This window comes from Glossina fuscipes, unplaced genomic scaffold (assembly GCF_014805625.2).
Source record: "Glossina fuscipes isolate IAEA_lab_2018 unplaced genomic scaffold, Yale_Gfus_2 204, whole genome shotgun sequence".
NCBI lineage: Eukaryota > Metazoa > Arthropoda > Insecta > Diptera > Glossinidae > Glossina > Glossina fuscipes.
Window position 1 is genome coordinate 190,186 of NW_023998547.1, and position 22,168 is coordinate 212,353.

The 22,168-nt window shown below is 32.4% G+C and overlaps 5 protein-coding genes across 12 annotated transcripts; 3 read left to right on the forward strand and 2 right to left on the reverse strand.

Moving 5' to 3' along the window:
• Nucleotides 1–291: 291 nt before the first annotated feature.
• On the forward strand, nucleotides 292–7,513 carry LOC119642034 (unconventional myosin-Ib). Of its 3 annotated transcripts, XM_038040991.1 has the most exons (17): nucleotides 292–933; nucleotides 999–1,114; nucleotides 1,185–1,255; nucleotides 1,317–2,401; nucleotides 2,559–2,622; nucleotides 2,710–2,723; nucleotides 2,805–2,889; nucleotides 2,959–3,053; nucleotides 3,123–3,270; nucleotides 3,355–3,453; nucleotides 3,523–4,691; nucleotides 4,797–4,856; nucleotides 5,494–5,825; nucleotides 6,415–6,550; nucleotides 6,619–6,771; nucleotides 6,843–6,970; nucleotides 7,285–7,513. In XM_038040991.1, exons 1-17 carry the CDS (start codon nucleotides 829–831, stop codon nucleotides 7,406–7,408), a joined length of 3,984 nt encoding a protein of 1,327 aa, XP_037896919.1. In that variant the 5' UTR covers nucleotides 292–828; the 3' UTR covers nucleotides 7,409–7,513. The 3 variants fall into 3 exon arrangements, 2 of the variants coding, with proteins under 2 accessions (XP_037896919.1, XP_037896920.1); XM_038040992.1 differs by lacking the exon at nucleotides 4,797–4,856 and having other exon boundaries at nucleotides 293–933; XR_005247922.1 differs by lacking the exons at nucleotides 2,710–2,723; nucleotides 3,355–3,453; nucleotides 3,523–4,691; ... (4 more) ...; nucleotides 6,843–6,970; nucleotides 7,285–7,513 and having other exon boundaries at nucleotides 3,123–3,212.
• Nucleotides 7,514–11,222: 3,709 nt separating this feature from the next.
• On the reverse strand, nucleotides 11,223–15,499 carry LOC119642019 (4-coumarate--CoA ligase 1). Of its 5 annotated transcripts, none has more exons than XM_038040977.1 (6): nucleotides 15,426–15,499; nucleotides 13,967–14,106; nucleotides 13,672–13,879; nucleotides 13,271–13,598; nucleotides 12,894–13,208; nucleotides 11,223–12,824 (listed from the first exon to the last, which is right to left on the reverse strand). In XM_038040977.1, exons 2-6 carry the CDS (start codon nucleotides 14,093–14,095, stop codon nucleotides 12,173–12,175), a joined length of 1,632 nt encoding a protein of 543 aa, XP_037896905.1. In that variant the 5' UTR covers nucleotides 14,096–14,106; nucleotides 15,426–15,499; the 3' UTR covers nucleotides 11,223–12,172. The 5 variants fall into 5 exon arrangements, with proteins under 5 accessions (XP_037896905.1, XP_037896904.1, XP_037896902.1 ...); XM_038040976.1 differs by lacking the exon at nucleotides 15,426–15,499 and adding an exon at nucleotides 15,221–15,391; XM_038040974.1 differs by lacking the exon at nucleotides 15,426–15,499 and adding an exon at nucleotides 15,062–15,205.
• Nucleotides 15,500–16,380: 881 nt separating this feature from the next.
• On the forward strand, nucleotides 16,381–18,174 carry LOC119642016 (mitogen-activated protein kinase p38a). Of its 2 annotated transcripts, none has more exons than XM_038040971.1 (2): nucleotides 16,381–16,606; nucleotides 16,670–18,174. In XM_038040971.1, the coding sequence occupies exon 2, from the start codon at nucleotides 16,870–16,872 to the stop codon at nucleotides 17,947–17,949; it is 1,080 nt and encodes a 359-aa protein (XP_037896899.1). In that variant the 5' UTR covers nucleotides 16,381–16,606; nucleotides 16,670–16,869; the 3' UTR covers nucleotides 17,950–18,174. The 2 variants fall into 2 exon arrangements, with proteins under 2 accessions (XP_037896899.1, XP_037896900.1); XM_038040972.1 differs by having other exon boundaries at nucleotides 16,702–18,174.
• Nucleotides 18,068–20,230, reverse strand: LOC119642015 (cactin). The gene has a single exon (XM_038040969.1). It carries the CDS (start codon nucleotides 20,154–20,156, stop codon nucleotides 18,225–18,227), a length of 1,932 nt encoding a protein of 643 aa, XP_037896897.1. The 5' UTR covers nucleotides 20,157–20,230; the 3' UTR covers nucleotides 18,068–18,224.
• Nucleotides 20,231–20,699: 469 nt separating this feature from the next.
• Nucleotides 20,700–22,147, forward strand: LOC119641995 (serine--tRNA synthetase-like protein Slimp). Its single transcript, XM_038040944.1, has one exon. The coding sequence runs from the start codon at nucleotides 20,708–20,710 to the stop codon at nucleotides 22,145–22,147; it is 1,440 nt and encodes a 479-aa protein (XP_037896872.1). The 5' UTR covers nucleotides 20,700–20,707.
• The last annotated feature ends 21 nt before the right edge of the window (nucleotides 22,148–22,168 follow it).

Sequence of the window (22,168 nt, forward strand, 5' to 3'; positions counted from 1 at the left end):
CTGGTAAAGTGAGTGCAACATCAATCTGAAAGTCGTCAAAAACATATGTTTTTCGTTTACATTTGACTTGCAATTCCGTTGTAGTTTAGGTTTACTTGACAAAAAGAGAGAGAGAGAGAAAGAGATTGAAAAAACAGCATAACACCAATTTCTCTTTCTCTTAAAAGTAGTTGTCTTCTGTTAATAAGAATAAGAATTTTATCAGAAGGAAAAAAAAGATATATTATATGTTTTTTGTATTGTTTGTTAAGTTTGTTTTTCTATTAATTTTTTGTATTAAAAAGTTGATAAATCTTATAAAAGGTGTCCGCGATCTTTACGTTACGTGGTGAAAAAATAAATATTGTGTTTAAAGCATTATAAAGTTTGCATTTTGCAAATATTATGCAAAACATTTCACATTTTTTTCTTTTGATGCAATTATTGACCTGTGAAAAAACTAAGCGTGGATTTAAAAAAAGAAAAAGTCAACATCTAAAACATAAACCGCATTTAGAATAAACTTAGGATTTAAACGTTTTTGAATTGATAATGTGAAAAACGTGAATAATTTTTAAAAATAAAATATTAAAATTGCTATCGGTTGCGTTGTTTCTTGTCCTCGTAAAACATAAAATCGATATTCTTCCAAACAAAAAAAAATTAAAGCCCTTAAAGATTCTTTAGAAGATTATCATTGACTGCTAAAATTTACTCCTTTTTTCATTGAGAATGGATGCTTTCACTCACAGGGGTTTTAATGTAATTTTTTTTCAGTTGAATTTTTGTTGGTTTATTAGAAATTAAATACCAAACAACACACTTGCCTTGTGGTCGTTGAACACCAAAATGGAACAAGAAATCGGTACTTGGGATTCAGTTTTGCTAGAAAATCTTTCAGAGGATAATTTTATTAATAATATTCATCAGCGTTATAAACGCGATCATATATATGTAAATTAATTGTTATGTATTTATAACGAACATATATATATATATATATAAATTCATTTTAATAGACGTACATTGGCACATCTGTGGTAGCTATCAATCCCTATCATCACATATCAGAACAATCTTCAGAAGTTATACGCAGCTATGGCAGTAAAGGTATCTTTCAATTGCCTCCACATATGTAAGTTATAAAATTAGTTACGGAAATATTTAACGGGGTTTATTTACATCCATAATTATTAAAATTGTAGTTATGGTCTTGCCAACTTAGCCTTTCAATCCCTTAAAGATCAGAGCGAGGATCAATGCATTTTATTAACAGGTATTGCAATATGTTTTTGGTTTTACATCCAGTACAAGTCGAAAGTTTTTTCTAATTTCAGGTGAAGGGGGTTCAGGTAAAACTGAATCTTTTAAAATGATTGTCAATTTTCTTACACAAATACAAGATAAATCACATTGTGGCGCTCTTAAAAAACAATCATCCACAAGCTCCAGCACTGGCGGAGTACAAAGTAGCTCTTCGTCAACAATGTATAGACATCGACGCAATTCCAGCAGTTGTTCTATTGGTTCTACTACGAACTATATGCTTTGTAAGAATACCACTTCTACCGCAAGTGCTAGCTCATGCTTAGCGTCTGGAAGCCAAAGGCGCCAGTCACCTTCTCCCACAGCGAGACGTTGTGATATGGTTGTGCAACAACGTGTACGTGCCGAAAGTTCTGAACGTCACGGAAAACGTAATATTCGCGAAAAAATGGTTGATTTCGATTTTTCGCATCATAAAAGCACTGAAAATTTTCAAATTCACGATGCAACATTATACACAACAACGGCCGCTGTACATCGTAGTCATATACCTATAGCTACAACTATTTCAGGTAGCGCCGGAGCTCCATCTAAATCGTGTTTTAAACATCATCAAGCCACTCAAGTCACTTGCAGCACTGCCACGCCATCAAGAACGACCTGTTCTACATCATTTTCAGCTACTTCACCATCATCAAAATTTGGCGTTAATAGTTCAGGGTGCCGTCAGTGTGGTCATAGTAAATGTACGCGAGCTCAAAGTCTTGAAAAAGAGGATCGAGAACGTAAGCTAGGTTTCCTTAGGACATTATACCCGCAATTAAATCCTGGACGCAGTTTATCTGCTTGCTCATCGACTCACATACAACGTGGTAGTTGTTCAAATTTGACTCGCCAGCATTCCACCGAAAGTTATGGTAGTCGCGATGAGCGTTCATCTTTAATGGGTTCAACACAACGCATCTCATTGTACGATGCTCACAAATTAAATCAAGCAATGACTGCAGCACAACAAGAGCAACAACACTCGCAACCCTTAGCACGTAGACATAAAGACCCCTTAAAACGATTAAGAGATTGTGTTCTATATGCTGATGTATTCTTAGAAGCCATGGGAAATGCGTCTACTTTGAAAAATAACAATTCTAGTCGCTATGTAAGTCAAATAATTGATTTAGAAATTAGCAGACCAAAACAAACAAGTTTGCAAGTTTTTTGATTAGATGTCTTCCACATAAATAATGTAATATGTTTGATTAATGAAGATCTACTTTAAGTGTTTTTTATTTACTTATTTATTTTTTTAATTTCAGGGAAAATTATTTGATATTGAGGTCGATTTTAAAGGTGATCCTATAGGTGTTCATATGACGCATTGTAAGTTTTTTCTTTGTTTCTCATTAAATTATTTTTCTAAAATTTTCTATAAATTTACATTACATGTCTTTATCTGTAACAAAAAAGATATGTTGGAGAAGGTTTGTTTTTCATAGAACATCATTAATTCTTGCATTTTAAAAACGAGTAGTAATTTAATACTTTTTCAATGGATATTTCAGACGCGCGTAACAAATACCGCCATTGGCGAAAGAAATTTTCATATATTTTATCAATTATTGCTTGGCGGAGATCTGGCGCTATTAAGTAGGTTTAAATACTTTCATTAAAATATATGAAAAACAAAAAAAAAATCGTTATTTGTTCGCCTTACAGAATCCTTGAAGCTTTATCGTAATTTGGAAAAATATGAAATTTTAAAAAATACCACTGCCATGGAAGAAGATCGGACCAATTTCCATTATACAAAAGTATAAAAGATTTTCATTATTTTTTTCTGTTTTTTCGAAAGTCAAAAAGAATGTTGTTCCCTTTTTCAGAAATCATTAGATGTTTTGGGCATGTCATGCGATGAAATCAATGCTATATTTCGCGTAATAGCGGTGGTTTTAAAGTTGGGTAATTTTGTGTTTGTACCTGTTACAAATATTGATGGCACAGAAGGCTGCCAGATATCAAATATTTATGGTAAATATCCTTTATTATAATTATTTTAATGATTGTTTTAAATAAGTCATGATTTTTTTTTTCTTTTTCGTTTGCTGAATTTAGAAGTACAAGAGACGGCTCATCTACTTAATTTAGAAGCTCAAATCTTAATTAATTGTCTTACAAGAGCTACTAGCTCAAATAGTACACAGGAAGATGTGGGTAAGTAAGCTTAAAACGCTAAGTTCAAAGCAACAAAAAACCAATTTTAACTGTATTTACTGTTCATAGGTTGTGATATGGACGCGCGTCAGGCTTCAATAGCCCGCATTACTTTATGCCGTACTTTGTATGCCCGTTTGTTTACTTGGTTAGTTAACAAAATCAACGATAGTCTCAAATCAATGCAACGTGAAAAGAATTTAGCTTTATTAGATTTTTACGGTTTCGAATCGCTGGAATGCAATTCATTTGAACAGTTTGCTATAAATTATGGCGCTGAAAAAATTCATCAGCATTTTGTGCACAATGTACTGCGTATAGAACAAGAACTTTATGCCCGTGAAGGTTTAGAATGGACCCGCATTGATTATTTTGATAATGAATCGATATGCGAGTTGATCGATAAACCAAGTTACGGGATATTGAGCCTTATCAACGAACCCCACCTAACCACAAATGATACGCTATTGCAACGCATACAGCAATGTTGTGCCGGTCATCCAAATTTTATGATTTGCGGACCGAATAGCATGGCATTTCGTATACGACATTTTGCCAACGTGGTCAACTATTCGGTGCAATATTTTTTGGAGAAGAATTCCGATGTATTACCTAAGTATATAAGTTCAGCCTTGTATCAAAGCAATCTGCCATTAGTACAAAGCCTTTTTCCGGAGGGTAATCCACGCCGTCAGGCATCTAAAAAGCCCACCACATTAAGTTCCAATATACGCACGCAATTGCAAACGTTACTCGCCATCGTTAAACCTCGTCGTTCGCACTATGTCTTTTGCATTAAACCGAACGAGTGCCGTCAATCGCGAATTTTTGATATGGCTTTGGTGCAACATCAAGTGCGTTATATGTCTTTAATGCCTTTGGTGCATTTGTGTCGCACCGGCCATTGTTTTCACATGCCTCATGCAAAATTTTTTGTACGCTATAAACTTTTGAGTAATATAACATGGCCTCATTATCACGGTGGCACTATTGTAGAAGGCATTGCCATCATTATACGTAGTTTACCCCTGCCGTCTGCTGAATTTACAATTGGCACAAAAAACGTGTTCGTGCGTAGTCCACGTACCGTTTACGAATTGGAACAGTTTCGTAAGGGTCGCATCAATGATCTGGCGATACTGATACAAAAAACATTTCGTATGTATCGATTAAGGAAATTATATTTGTGCAAACGCAACAGTCAAATTGTGATATCTAGTGCTTGGCGCACGTGGCGAGTAAGTATTGAGCATATAAACTCATTTACATTTTGCATGTTTTCGTTTCTGTTATTACTATTTTGTTACATTTTAATGCATGTCTTTTGATTTCATTAAATTAAGGAGTGTCGGTATGGCATTCCATTTACTGGACGCAAACACATGTGGAGTCTTTATCGCGTAGTAAGCATCTCTGATATTCTTGAAAATCTTATCGGTGGACAATAATTTACAGCAAACTTTCCATTAAGGGATAAAAGATTCTGGGAATTATGAAAAGATATAGTCATCGCTTGGTCAACAGTATTTATGGGGAAATAGTTAATTTTGAAATTGCAATATCAGCTCACTAATAGCCGAGGTTATACAAAACGAAAAAGACATTCTATCAATTCTCCTCCAGTAATAATTTTAATTTAGATTTATATTTTCGTGAAATATTTCTTTGTAATTTCTTCATAATGATTAATTGATTGAGGAAATTACATAAATGCATAAACTATTTTGAAAAATAGATTCACTTAAGCATTCCATTTAATATGATGAACAGAGGTTCGTAGAACTCGAGGCAGCTTATGCTGCCTTCACCTTGTTAAACTGTAAACATCTTTTCTTTCCATCTGTTTTTTACCTTTGTTCTTTCTTTCATCTCATGCGAAATTTCTTTCATATTAATAATAAGTGCCATTTTCTCAAATTTATTTCATAAAAGTTTGCTTTAAGTTATCTCCAGTGAGATAGAATTAGTTACCATTAATCACATATTTTTTTTACCTATTGAGAATTAATATCATCTAATAGTAAATTGTTTGCTTAACAGGCACGCGAAGAATATCGCAGTATGAAATATAAACGTCAAGTTCAATGGGCTGTAGATGTTATATCGCGTAATTATCATTTATGGAAAATAAGACAATATCTCTTAACAATACCGCTACGATTACCACCTAATACGTTAAGTCCTTTGTCGATGGACTGGCCGACAGCACCGAAATTTCTTAGCGAAACCTCACGCTTACTACGAGCTATTTACCATCGCTGGAAATGTTTTATTTATCGCAATTCATTTGATCAAACATCAAGAAATCGCATGCGTGAAAAAGTTACAGCCAGTATCATCTTCAAAGATCGTAAGGCGTCGTATGTTAGAAGGTAAAATGGATTTTAATGAATTTGAAATGCATAAGAGTATCGTTTTCATATGTCTTATTATATGTGAAAGTATAAGGATGAGTGTAGACAATACATTGAGTGTAACTTAGCGGATAGCATGAAGCATTGGTTACAAAATACGTTAACGAACGATCCGAATCATTTGCATTAGTATTCGTTCTTGAGTCAAAGCATGTCAATACACCAAATTTCAATGAAATTTTTCAAAAAGTGCCACATGCAGATTGAACAAAAAAAAACACATGCAGATTGAACACAAAAAAACGTGGGCAGGCATCAGACGAAGAGGAGGTCAGACAAGCTTAGATAATACAATACAATAAAAGTTAAGTCTATTTCAAGCCCTTCTGGTTGTTACGTACGTCTACGCAAACGTAAGTTACTCTGTAACGCAAATGATGTAAGGTATAAAAGATTTTTTATAAGAAATTATTAAAGATTCTATCAAGAAAATGAGAATTCAATCTCGGATTGCATGTATAAAAAGAAGAAAATCCACCACTTCTATACATATACATATATATATATATATATATATATCTATACATATCTATTAATATATTTTTAGCGTATCCCATCCATTTATCGGTGATTACGTGCGCTTGCGGCATAATCAACAATGGAAGAAAATGTGCGTGGATACTAATGATCAATACGTGGTATTTGCCGATATTATTAATAAAATTACTAGATCTAGTGGGAAGGTAAAATATTAAAATATTTTTACAAAACAAGAACTTTAATAATTTCATTATAATTCATATTCATTTAGATTGCACCTGTTCTTTTGGTGTTATCGACTTCGTCTCTCTTGCTATTAGATCAGAGAACTTTGCAAATAAAATATCGTGTGCCTGCGGCAGAAATTTATCGAATGTCTCTAAGTCCTTACCTGGATGATATTGCCGTGTTTCATGTTAAAGCGGTATAAAAAAAAAAAACTTTTACTTATATAAAAAATAAGATTTTATACGAATTATTACTTTTGCTTTTTAGTCTGAGTTTGGTCGAAAGAAGGGTGATTTCGTTTTTGAAACAGCTCATGTGATTGAAATTGTTACCAAAATGTTTTTAGTGGTACAAAATGCAACTGGGAAACCTCCTGAAATACATATAAGCACTGAGTAAGTATTATAGGAATTTTCATTAAGGACGCCCTTATCCGCATGTCGTTTTTAAAAAATTGAATTCTTTTCGAACTATGATTCACATCATATTATCGTGAAAATTGGGGAAAAAAAAGCAAAAATTCGAGAGATTTGCGAACGTTGTTGGACCGACCCCATCAATAGCCAACACGAAGAGAAGAATAAATGATACAGCGAAGTGCGGAAAAAGGGATGCCCGTATGATAAAATTTTATAATTTCAAGGCCTTTATGAATACATATTGAATTTTCCATTATATATATATATATATATATATGTATACATCACAGATTTGAGGCGAACTTCGGTCAACAAACTGTAATATTTAATTTCAAATACGGCGGCATGTCTGAGTTAGCACAAGGACCACCGAAAGTAACTAGAAAAGCTAATCGAATGGAGATAATTGTATGATCCGCAACAAAAACTTATCGTTGGACATCGTTAACCTTTTTGAATGCCTACGAGCTTGACGCGGTGGCAGATTAAAAAATTTCCAATAAAAAATTTAAGAAAAAACAAAAAAAAAGAACAAAAAAAAAAAAAACCGACAATCATAGTGATTCAGTTTTTCTCTTTTTATAGAAAACATTTTCGAAGCATATTGTTTCAAGAAAAAGGAAAAGACATCTAATATTAACGCTGATGATTGTGCCAAAGAGCGACAGCGAATAAAATTTGGATTGAAGACAATCAAAAGCCTATTTTTTTTTTTTTTTTTTTTTTTTTTTTTTTTTTTATAAAATAGAAAAGAAGGCAACTTTCTAAATTGTAATTTTAATTAGTTATTCATTTTTTAACTAAATTACAATGTACGTCAAAAATATGAGAAGACAGAAAGAGAGAGAGAGAGAGGGGGAACCAACGGTTAAAATGCATTTAATTTTGTTCTCTATTATTTTCTATTATTTATCTGAGAAATAAATTTTTCGTTTTTTTTTTTAATTGAGAACGGTTTCAATTGAAAACTTATCAATCAAATAAAATTACTCAAAAATTGTTCTCGTTCTATAAACGTATCAAAGTAATACAAATAATATATTCGCCTTGTGGCGAATTTCCGATACCCACCCACCACCTCAAGCGACCTTTATTCATTCCGTTTGTGCTGACATCTACTATAAGTTATAAATGATCGAATTTTTAAAGACAATGAAGATATCATGATCGATTTATAACACGATCTCTGGCATTACTAATACATAATAGATAATGCATGAAAGTTTTTCGCAAGTTTTATCTTTAACTATCGCGAAAGTTAAATAACAATCATACAGACGGGCAGACAGACACAAGGGACATGACAATATCGACTCAACATCTTATGCTTCTATATAAGATACATAACACATATTTCGAACTAATAAATCTGGCGTAAAATTTAATCCTTCGGTGTTGGGTATAGTAAGAGTGAAAGAAATAAAAGAGAACAATGTCAAATTTTTACAATAATTAATGGAACAATACGAAAATGCAAAAAAAATTAAATACACAAATTATCTGAAAATTGTTGTACTTAACTGGAAAAAAAAAACAAAGCCACAAAAGAAAACATAACAGAAATATGTCTATTTATAAAAGAACAATCATTTTCATATACATACATACACACATAGGACTCACGTTATAAACTTCAGCCATTTACATTTACGTACATCTCAATATTTACACACACACCCATATACATATATATATATATATATATATCTTAGCAAAACAATTAAAATACAAAATATTTAATGAATTAATAACAAATTAAAAGAAATGTTCATTTTAGTCAAAAGAAAAACAAAAACAATTTATTAGAAAAACAAATTTGTTGTATTATTACGAAATTAGTTAAAAAAGAATTTTAAAAATAAAGAAAAAAAAAAAAAAAAAACTATAAGAGAAAAAACTATTTAATATTAAATAACTATATGAGATTTTCAAAAACACAAAACCGTTAAGTCAATAACAATTTAAACGACGATTAACAATAAATTTAAACTGAGAGGCGAATAAGTAAGGAAATTAGAATTGCATTTGAGGCGAATCTTGGTTACTTCTCATCCTATACATCAAGCAAAAATATTACAGACACAAAAGCTTATGCCAATTAGTTGATCAAGCGGAGCTTGATATACATTTTCTACCGTGACGTGACAAGTAAAATGATTACATAGGCCTTAGAAAGTCCAGACAAGACATCCTCCAAAGTAAAAACCTGAGAATACTGACGACTACAAATCAAAACCGATTAAAAAAAAGTAGATTGAAAGTGAGCCATGTTGTGTAAAATGTTAAATGAAAAATATAATAAAATGTTATTGCGTGACAAACGCATATCTAAAGTTTTGAAATCGGCGGCGAAAATGTTTTGAAATATTTCTTCCTTTTTTTTAGTCCCATCACCAAAGAATGCGGGGTATACTGATTTTGTCAAAACATTTGCAACGGTCAGGAGGAAGCATCAGAGACCCCGTAAACTATAGATATTCTTACACAACAGCAAATTCCAAATCGGTTTAAGTATATCCGTTTGTCCGTCCATGTAATGCCTGTTGTCAACATCCTCCTGGTCGCAAAAATTAAACCACTGACTTCAAACTTAGCAGAAACGCTTGGGCCAAACTGGTCGAAGGACACACCCAAAATGCCATGCAAACTGAGAACACATTTGTTGTTCAAAAGAATAAAAAATTGGTTTTTGCTCATTACTCGTAAACTATGGCAGATAAATGTATAAAAATTCGAACTGACACTCTGTGGGCGATGCTGAAGCATCTATATAAAAATGCTGTAGCGCCTACCTGACATTATATTGCATCGAACTCAATTTTTCTTTAAATACCCTTAGGTTCAAACGCCCCATAAAGTGTATAAATTCTTGGCTAATTTCAAAATTGCAATGCACCTAAATATGTCCATCTGCTTGGCTATCCATCTATGTGTCTACGCAATTGTGTAGTGATAAACATCGGTGGCAAACTTGTAACATTGTGTCTTTAAATTCTCATATGCAAAATATATGTCTTTCGGGCCTAATGATGTTCACCAGTTCTTGTGAAACATAAGAGAAGTATTCTTCAACTATTACGAATTTTTTGCTTTGTTTATTATATGGGCACTTCAATAGGATGCATTTTTTCAGCGAACTTTTATATATTAAATTTACTACAAGACTATAACTTACTAACAATATTTACCAAGTTTCCAATGTATGCAATATCGAACACTTCCAGCACAGATGTATTCATCCTTGTCAGAAACGGGAACTGCTCCCCGCCTTCCATGTTGTCTTATTGATCAAAGTTTGTAATTTTAGTTTGTGGTTTGGATAACCGGCTTTAGCATGCGTTAAAATATGTTTACACTTAAATATATCATCTTATTACATGGTATTGATATCAACCAAAATTTTATTGGCGCGGAAGGCAAATTCCATTTTATTATGATAGAGACCTATATATCCGAAACTATTTCCAAACACAATACCAAATGTATTTCCGTTTAAGCCCATAATTACGACTTTTGCATTATTAGTGTATATATATTTCCCACGCCGATCAAATGAAGCCCCAATACGAGAAGCGAATGTCTATGAGCGCCATCAATATTTATTTTCAAGAAATGTGGGTTCTCGCAGACTTTCGAGGATTAAAGTGATCTTTGAACATTATGAAAGGAAGGGAAGGAAGGGAAGAAATTAATTTGACCAATCCTACTCGTTAGGAAATTCGCAAAGAACGATTTTGCCATTATTTTATTCACCTACCAGGTTTATTGAATGCGATGTACTATTAAGGACACCATAAATTTCTCAAGATCAGTTCTAAATTCACATTTAATAGATCCGTTAGATAACCTACTGAATTTAATTTGTAAACTACTGACCAGCAAGGAATAATTATAAAATGTATGAAGGTTAAATGTCATGCGCCTGCTGAATAATTTATAAAAAACAATATAAATAGATGAAGCCACCGAATGTAGTCGTTTGCTCACTTTGACAAATCGTTACATAATTACTTTTAAAAATATTTGTTAACTAATTCAAATTCTTACTGCAGAGTCTGAAGACAGATTGCCAGAATATGTTTTTCTAAATTTTGCAATTATTGCAAATATATTTTTTTTTTATTGCTGACTAACATTACAGGAGTAAAATGATTGAAGAAAACACAAATGGAGATCGTTAGTTGTCTTGAAAAGGAAGAAAGGAAAGAACTGCACAGTAAAATTTTTTCAAATTAATTTGTTTATCTATAAAAACTGCAGCTTTAAACAAAATCGCTTATGTCGATGTGATGTAATGTGTTAAGTTTGTGCAATAACCCACGCTTCAGCTTTAATCAAAATTATTTCACTTTCTTAGGAAACCCATTTTCTAACATGTATTTTTAAATCAATCGATCAGATGTTTAAATTTTCTTTTTAAAAAACCGATCCGAAATTCTTAGTTGCTAGTCCCACATTTTATTTCTTTATGTGAAATATATTAAAATGCATTTACCTAAATAATATCTATACTCGATTGTGATCATTCTTGGCCAGTAATTTAAAAAATTTCATATTTGTATTAGAACAATGCAATATGTTAAAAAGTCGTAACAACTATTACTGTAATGTGCAACTAATGTCTTAGCCAGCGTAATGAATTAAGATAATTAATTATATAATAACGCATTTTTGGCATCGTACCTTGCAATTTCAATGAACATGGAGGAAAAAGTGCTATATTTCTATATTAATTTTTGTAATGTAAATTTATAATGTCCTGTTAAAAGCTAGATAGCTGAAGAATGTCGAAAATTTTTACTTTACAGTTATGTAAAATTTTTTCATGTTTAAGTGAGTGACATACAAGTGCAGAAGTATAGCATAAAGTTCCCCATATACATAGATAATGAGCAAATAGACAGAAGCAAAAGTGCTACTGCCACGAATGCGTTCACCAAGGACACTTTGCATCTTCCAGGAAGAAAGTTTTAAGATAAGCCCATTTATATTTTTGGTTTACATGTTTGTACATAAAGATAAGACCACTCTATTAAACACTATTTTTTTTTTTTTTTTAAATATAAATTAGAGAATTAATTTAACGTTTTTACCTCAAATTTTTGGAAAGAAATTGTTAAAACGCTTATTATTGTGCTGCCTTTCGTCACAATTTTGGTGTACCGTCGCTTGGGAAAGCTATATTTTCGATTTAAGTTTGTTTTTCAACGAATCACGTAAAAGCCGTCGTAAAATTTTGCCACTAGGATTTTTGGGTATTTCATCGATAAACATTACACCACCACGTAGCCGTTTTGCTGGTGATGCCCGTTGTGCCACAAAATCAATAATCTCTTGTTCATTAAGTTGAGCATTAGGTTGACTAACGATAAATGCCATTGGTAATTCCCCAGCTTCTTCATCTGGTTTGCCTATGACGGCAGCATCTTTGACTTTAGGATTAGTTAAAAGTATTGCTTCAATTTCAGCTGGAGGCACTTGAAAACCTTTGTACTTAATAAGTTCCTTAATTCGATCGACAATAAAGAATTCAAAATCCTCATCATAATAACCAATATCGCCGGTATGCAACCAACCATCAATGATGGAGCTTTGAGTTGATTTTACATCTCCTATATAACCTTTCATTATGCAATCACCTTTAAAGCATAATTCACCACGTTGATTTGGGCCCAAAATTCTGCCAGTGTCCGGATCGATAATTTTAGCATATACTCCTATTTTTAAGGCACCCACGCTGCCCGGTTTACAGGCATTATCATTTTGAACCAGCACACTTAATGTAGTCTCACTGAGACCGTAGCCTTGACGTATAATTGGTACTCCAATTCTGTGGTACGAAAAGTAAAAAGTAAATTATAACATGAATATCAAATAATAATAAAATTAAGTTTCGCACCTTTCTTTAATTTGATCTTCCGTTTCTTTGCTAAGGGGTGCCGCCCCACACAATAACACCAATAGAGAAGATAGATCGTATTTATCAACAATAGGATGTTTAGCTAAAAATACAGCTAGAGGTGGAACTATGAACGCCATCATAACCTGGTATTTTTCGATAGCACTTAAAAACAAATGATCCTCGAATTTCGGCAAATACACTAAGCAAGTACCAGCACAAGCGCAAAATATCAAAGTTAAACAGCCAAAGGAATGAAACCACGGTATAACTGTTAGCATTTTAACATCACCGATAGGGATAACCGTAGGTGCTCTAAATTGCATAAAAATCAAGTTTCAATGACAAAAAAAAAAAAATAATAATTTCATAGTTACAATTGAGAATCCAAAGTGCTTAACACATTTGATTGCGTTATTTGTACACCTTTTGGCAAGCCTGTTGTTCCGGAAGAGCATACAATTAAGGTTACATCTTCATTCTTATTCACCGGTTCATATTCAAACGTATTGTTTGATGGAATACTGATGCTATCCATTAATTCGTTAAAAGAGAGAATATCAGATGTTGACTTTTGACTATGAAATGAGATAATTTTTTTAACAAATGCGTTGTTTTTGGCTACGTTAGCTATACGTTCAGCAGTTATTTTTGAACAAAAAATCACTTTAGGTTTCGACAAATTGATGCCATGATGCATTTCACCTTTTAAATAACACAAGCGAATATTTTTTATATTCAATAAGATAACAATAATAATAATAATAATAATACCTACGTTCTGAATAAGTAATATTGAAAGGAGCCACTGTAGCATTTATAGCAAAAGCGCCAAATAAGGTTATAGCAAATTCAAAGCAATTTTCACTAGATAAACCTACCACATCATTAGCTTTTATTCCTAAACTCTTTAGAATATAAGCCACTCTTATAGCCGAGTCGTGCATATATTTCGCGGTGTACTCTTTACCGCTGACCGCATCGACCTGTAAAAGTTCACCAAAAAAAAAAAAAAAAAAACAAAAGAGAAATCTTAGTGTTATATATATTTTTAGCGGGAGGGATTACGCTACCATAACAATTCGATCATCAAATTCCTTGTACTTTTCCATTATGAAATGTCCCAAAGATTTGTAGTCATTTGTCTCGCGAGTGGTTATGGGACCACCGTAAACTATATTACCCGGAAGTAAAGTAGCCATAATATCTAAATCTGGAATAAATCATAAAGAAAATATTGGAAAACAAATTGTTAAAAAATCCCAAGTCGCAAAAGTGTATAAAACAAACGAAGAAGAAAAAGCGCTGCGAGAAATCAGTCTTAAAAAGGGTTTTTGAATATTCAAATATCAGAGTGATATCATAACGACAATTGGTAAAAATTATAAATGCACTTGTAAGAGGCAAAAAGAAAAATTCTGAAATATCTTAACAATTAAACCATAAATATGTACCTCAACTTTTAAACCCTTCAACTGAATTTTTATACAGATATAATGACAGCTCGTTAGGCTTTGTGTTGACAGATTTCGATTTGTTCTTTAGGCTTCTTTGCAAATAGTATAGAACGAGTGAACTTTTAAACTGGCTCAAAGAAAGAAAGAATAACCATATGAACTGAAGCTCAAATTGGAAAGCTCGTTAAATCCTTTGTCTTTTGCGATCCGCGAAGGGTGACTAGTGAAAAAACCGAAATCTGTTAATTAATTTTAAGAATGGATAAGATAAAATCTAATAAAAATTATGAAACATAGACTAATTTCTTAGGGAGTAATTCAAAATCGAAAACATGAAGTTTGCTTATTTTTCTGAATTAATAATCGTTCAAATAATGAATTTTTTTTTTTTTTTTTTGCTTAATCAAATCAAAAATCGAATAGGGGTAGGAAAAACGATGTACACACATATTATGAAATTATATACTCCACTCCTTTCATAATTTTTCTTTTAAAAGAGCGTTTAATAGTATATTTAAAAAAACTCTTACTTTTTTTCTTTTTAAGACAAGTGCTTTGGTTAAAGGTCTAATGTTCAATTTGTCAAAAGAGCAACAAAAAACAAAAAAAAAAAAAAAATGAGCAGAGGTAGACTGTAAAGTAATTGATTAAATAATAAACTATTCGTTGCTCCTTAGTCTTGTAATGTATTAAAATATGCAAAAAACTCACTTGCTATGCAATTTATTCGTTTAAATTATAATAAACAATATTTGTTACAATATTTACAATACAATATTATTGTAATGACGTTTCTATTGCGTTCCGTCTGTGGCGATATCTGAATCAAAACTGATTAACAAAATTAAATAAAATAATTTTCAAGTTTACCAAGGTGCTGCCTTTCCTTTTTCAATTTAATGTATTCGTTTTGTATACCGTATTCTATTTAATTTGATAGTCCGAAGTAGTTACTAATATCAATTCAAGATAACATTCAATTTTTATTGTTTAAACAAAACCATAAAAAAAAAAAATTCTTTTAAAATGTTTACAATAATGAAATAACTTCTGATTTTTTGCATGAGATGTTTACATTTCAAGCAATTGTGAAAAGCGGCACGGGCGGCGGCTTTTAATTGTGTTATAAATGAAATGAATATATAATGGATTTAGGAATTTTTAAATGTTTAGAGCAAGTTTTTCATCAACAATAAAAGCAATCAAATTAAATAAAAATTTACAATTATCTACTTTAATTTATAAACTTTTATATATATTCGATAAGATGACTTAATCAAGCTGTAAAAGTTTACAATGAAACAAATGATTTCTCAGCTGTTGACTTCGTTTTGCTCTTCTCTTTCTGCAAAGCAGAGTTGCATTACAGAGATGGAAGAAAAACGAAAATATCTGCTTAATTTCAGCGGAAAATTTGAATGCCTTCATATATGTTATCTATGAAATTTGATAGCATATGAAATTGAGATCTTCTTGGGTCTTCTTTTTTAGCGGATTAAATAATAATACAGATCAATAATGGTTATGGTTCTAATTTTAACTCTGATTTTAGAAAAATACAAATTTATATAACTTATTATGTATATAACTTATATCTTTTTAAATTTAATAATGTAGAAATTAGAAACGTTGCTGTGTAAAAGTCGCTACAGTTGAAAATTCGATTGTATTGCCTCCAAATCAATATCTTATTCAGATTTTTAAACCTAATAGGTTATCTGGATTAATATTTTGTTATCCGTACCCGTCTATCAAAGATTAATATTTCTTTTTATCAAGTTGCGTTTCCGCTAATTTCAAGTATTCATGAAGAACTTTTTTATAAAGCTCCCTAAATCATGATCCATAACAAACTTTGGAGTTAAGATTGAAAAGTAATTTTTAGAAAAAGTGAAAAGTATTTTAAAATTTTTTTATTTATCAAATCTTTTTGACACGCTCTGGATTAGGGTTTGGAAACCCTATATTTAGGTTGTCAAAGTGAAATGTAATTTAGTCAATATATTTTTTCTCTTTTACAAGTAGTTGTGGTAGTTCTGATTCAGTTTGATGGGACATTAGGAAGCTAAAGTTCTTGTAAATTTTTCTTTTTTTTCTATTCCATTCTTAACTTTCATATATTGCAATAAAAGTAAAAGTATTATCTACAAATTTCGTAAAGACGTGTATTCTTATCAAATAGCCGGAAAAATGTTTTAATTGCTTACTGATTGGATATGGTATAGAATGTATGGCATACGAAGTCTTTATTCTAGTGTGAGTGTTGAGTGAGATTTACATAAATATCTTTATGTTCATGTATGTAACATGTATGTGTAGATATCTTTTGTTTTTACAACTATTCTAAATAGTCTGCCAACGTGTGAGGCCGATCCGTATTTTTATATATACTATCAATTAAAATACGTCAATTAAAAATCGCACAATTAGATTCCTTAGAGAACGAAGCAACGAACAATCAACGAATTTTAGATTATATAGTAAAAGAAGTGAATGCAACGACAAAAACAACAACAATAATGTATAAATTTTACAAAGTGGATATATTCCGTACAGAATGGGAAGTACCCGAAATATATCAGGATTTACAGCCGGTGGGCTCGGGAGCTTATGGACAAGTATGCAAGGCTCTGGTAAAGGGAACAAACATGCATGTAGCCATTAAGAAGTTGGCGCGTCCATTCCAATCGGCTGTTCATGCAAAACGTACTTATCGTGAATTGCGTCTCCTTAAGCATATGGATCATGAGAATGTAATTGGTTTATTGGATGTGTTTCATCCGCTTAATGTGACTTTGGAAAATTTTCAACAAGTTTACTTGGTTACTCATCTCATGGACGCGGATCTCAATAATATTATACGCACGCAGCGTTTATCGGACGATCATGTACAGTTTTTGATATATCAAATTTTGCGTGGGCTTAAATATATACATAGTGCGGGAATTATACATCGCGATTTGAAGCCATCAAATATCGCGGTAAATGAAGATTGTGAATTAAGAATTTTGGATTTTGGTTTAGCTCGGCCAACGGAAAATGAAATGACCGGTTATGTCGCTACACGTTGGTATCGGGCACCCGAAATTATGCTTAATTGGATGCATTATAATCAGACGGTGGACATATGGTCTGTTGGATGCATTATGGCGGAGTTACTTACCGGACGTACATTATTTCCCGGCACCGATCATATACATCAACTTAATTTAATTATGGAAATTTTGGGGACACCATCTGATGAATTTTTGAAAAAAATCTCTTCGGAAAGTGCACGAAATTATATCAAATCTTTGCCTTCAATGAAGAGACGTAATTTTAAGGATCTCTTTAAAGGTGCTAATCCACTTGCAATTGATTTGTTAGAAAAAATGTTAGAATTAGATGCAGAGAAACGTATTACGGCCGAACAAGCGTTAGCACATCCCTATATGGAAAAATATTCTGAACCGAGTGATGAGCAGACTTCACCTTTATACGATCAAAGTTTCGAGGACATGGATTTATCGGTCGAGAAATGGAAGGAATTAATTTTTAAAGAGGCGGTAAACTTTAAAGCGCCAGCATCCTTTGCGCAAATCTTGCAAGAAATTAAATGAGTTACCACAAAACGATCAGATACGCTTAATCAACCTCAACCGATGGTATTACATTATAAGTATATAAATAATTAAATTGTTCACCTGTTGTGCCTTAACAGATACCAAAAAACAAAAATTTTTTTTTTATTTTACAACATTTAATGCGTTTTTTTTTTATAATTAGATATTAAAAGCTTTGAATCAAGTTTTTTGTGCAATAAAGTGTAACTGAACAAAGCAAAATGAAATGTGTACTTGAGAAAAGCCAAAAAGGTTTCAATTTTATTAAGACTTTATCTGCGATAACGATATCTCTTAAAATGGAACCATAACTGAAAGATATTATTATGGAATTGACAACGGAAACCGCGCTTGTAACTGAATTCCCATTCACGATGCACAATTTTGAATGCAATATCTTCATAAGGCGGACCAGCATGAAAGCGTAATATGGCAAAATCTGAATTATCCTCACACTGAGTTAAGTAATACTGGGGTGTCTTTGATTTGTCAATTAAGTCAGGATAGAAGATATTGAATTTATAACCTTGGACAATTTTAGGCGGTGGGTTGTCCATGTCGTAATGGGTTTGATTGTACTTATTCCACTCAAAACCGGTATGTACACGATTAAAATAACGTGGCTTTCGAGGTCGATATTTATCAGTAGCCAGTTGAATGGCAGCACTATTGTCGACTGGCATTTCCACTGAGAATTCGACTTCATCACCTGACATACCACGTTTAGCTTCCAAGCGCATTTGCAATTCTTCCTGAGAATATAAAGTATTTTCTTGATTTCTTTCCAATAATTCTTGGCGTAGATTCGATAAATTTTCCTCATCCTCGTCTTCATTGATAATATTAATTATATTTGATAGCATAGTTGGTGAAGTAATATACTTCGGGCTATATTGTCCCTCATCATACAACTTAAAGGAATCTCTTTGATGGATATCCTCAGGTATATCAGCTTTCTCTTCTACATGATCCTCTTTATCGGGCTGTTCGTTGGGTTCTTGCGGTGAGTGGTTATATTCTTCCTCTTTAGGATTAGATGTTTTCAGTAAATCCAATTTTTCCCTTAATTTCCTTTGATGATAATCCCTTAATCGTGCTCGTGCCATATGAGCTTTCAGTTGGGATAATATATTTTCCCAATAACTTATATCCACGCCTTCGGTTCGCATATTGATTTTGTCTTCTATTTTTGAACGCAGTTCATCCAATTGAGCTATGGTTTTATTGCGAAAAATGCCGGTTACGTCTTTAACGACGCTTTCGTGTATACCTCCACGGCGGGAGGCAACTGCTTCATCAAATTCTGCTTGCTTCCGTTTCTTTTGCAGCTCGTCTTTTACAATAATAGTCATGTCATTCCAAAAGTCCATATGTTCTCCTTTTTCTAATTCTATGTAGACATGTATATCAACCAACAAATCGTCCAAATCTTTTATACTTAACCCTGTTAATATAAAATAAGGCTCATGCATTTGCATTTCAATGGCGCTGGAATCCTCCAACTTCGTACTTGATATATATTGGGCCAATAAATCGATTGGCTTTGCCCGCCCATCTTGTATACGTATTTCGCTGCGTAGTCGTGCCTGCTCTAAATGGAATTGATCTTCTTGTTTTTCCCACTCATGGAACTGGGCAGCTTCTTTTTGTCGCTGCTGCAAGACCAATTCTTCATCGCGGGCTTGCCGTTCCATCTCACGTTCTATTCGACGCTTTTTTACTTTCTCTAATTCTAATTTATTTTCCATTTGTTTTTGCCTGTTAATGGCCTCCACCGTTTCCATGGGTACATCTTTTAAACCTTCTTTTTGCAATTTCTTATTCCATACAAAAGTTGATGTTAAATTTGAGTCACCAAACGGATTATCTTGATCTGTATAATTTTGATATTCATTATCCCAGCCCATACGTTGACGTCTTCTAACCTCCTTAGCTTCTTTTTCGCGTAGGCGTCGGTCACGCTTCTGTTCAGGTGTTTCTTTTGCTTTCAATTCTTCTTTTATGCGTTTCCTTTCTAATCCATCCTTTATACGTCTATCTTCCAATCTTTTAAGCAGTGCGATGCTTTTTGTTAAGATAGCTTCCTCAGAGCTAGCAGACGATGAGCTCGATCTATTTTTCTTTTTACGTTTGTGATCCTTTTTAGATTTATGTTTGTGGCGATCGTTATGTTCGCGTTTCTTATGTTTTTTATCTTTTGGCATTTTTCCTCTCCTTTCTGTGGGTTAAATTGATTTATATATAAAAATTAGAGACGATTTGCGATTAACTTTTATTCTTAATATAATATATTAATTTTCGTTTTGTTATTATTATGAGGGAATGATATGGAATCGTAATTATAAATATTATATTGATAGTTGCCACACTGTACGACGTTAAGAGTTTAATGTAAGTAATTTACGTGAAGACCATTTACGTTTTCCACAAATTTGTAAAATGAAAACTTCTCATCCCTGTTCGTTGACATACATCCTTTTTCGATTTTGTGAAAGTACTACTTTAGCCTAAGAAATATTTAAATGTTCTATTTTGATATCAAATTGGACGAAAACAATAAATTTTCAATGACTTCAATGGCTGATGAAAAAAAAAACTTCATATTTATTTCCAACTGTGGTAACACTATATTAAATCCGAATCAGATGATTCTATCAGTATTTAAAGAAGTGTTACAATTTTTGTTTTGTTTTGATTAATTATTAATCAAAATTTTTATACATTATCAATTAAAGTTGTAAAAATTGTTATTAAAATGCGCAGAAGTACAAAATTTATTAATAATATTATACGAATACCAATTAATTCTTCGTTTCGCTTTCATCCCATTGGATACAAATTTCAATCGAGACCTATCTCAGCTTTGTATATAACTGGGGATAAAGCCAAAGAAACTTACGCTACCTTATTACCATTTATGAATTTTAAAAGCACTTTTGAACAAGGACATGAATTGGAACGTAGTATAAGACATAGGCAAATGAAAAGTAATTTAAATAAAATAATGAAAATGTACGCAAACTATAAAGAGTTCAATGAGAAGATAAAACAACTGGAAGAAGAACGAGACGCCACTGCTAAAGAACTTAGACAACTAATTAAACAAGAAACTAATGATGAAAACATGATGAATAGCTTAAAAGAAAAAGGAATATCCCTACGGAATGATTTGAAAAGGCTTAAAGAAAATTTTTATCCGTTTGAAGATGAATTTATACATATGTTCCTTGACTTACCGAATCAATTGCATTTGCATTGCCCGTTAGGTGAGCATGAAAGAATACTTTATCAATATAAAGAACCTTTGACAAATGGTAAATGCCATCTCATACAGACAACCTTTGTGGAATTTATCGATAATACGCGTTACTATTTCTTGGATGAAGCGGCCGAGTTTGATATTTATTGTACGCAAGCGTTTACTCAATATGTCTTGCAAAAGGGACATTTTACTCAAACGGCAAATCCCGATTTTGTGCGATGCGTTTTGCTAGAAGCCAATGCCACACCTATGCATTATTATCATAAAGTTATGGAAGAACATTTAAATAATCAATTGAACACAGCGTTCCTAACAGGTGGGGCGTCTTTTGAAAGTTTTTTAGGCACCGTCACAAAACTCTGTGTATATCCTTCGTTTTTGCCGCTCAAGTGGGTCTGCTGCGGCCGCTTATATGAGAAAGTATTGCCAATGGCAACAGATGACGCGCAAAATTTATATACAGCTACTCAAAGTAATGCTGTGCAAACGTTTGTGGCTACATCCACAGCTTATGAGGCTGAAGAGCAAATGGATTCAATTTTAAATCTTTGTGTAGATTTTTACAGGAATTTTAATATACACTTTCGCGTTACATATGTACCAGCTTTTCAATTAACGTCGTCTGAAAGTTTAAGAGCTCAAATCGAAATCTATTCACCTCATCAGAAACGTTATATATGCGTGGGTCGTGTTAGCAACTATAAGGATTTTGTTTCCAAACGTATCCTATTTACTGGACGCGAAGAAAAAGAATACAATTTCTTGCATATAGTAGGTGGGCCTATTTTATATACTACTCGTCTAACGGCTGCTTTGTTAGAGCATGAGCAACCATTTTTGGATCAAAATCAACTTTTCGCAATGATAAGCAAAGATAGTTCCGCTGATGTAAAGAAAAAACCTATTAATGAATTTAAAAATTTGTTCAAATAAAACACATATAGTTTGCATTTC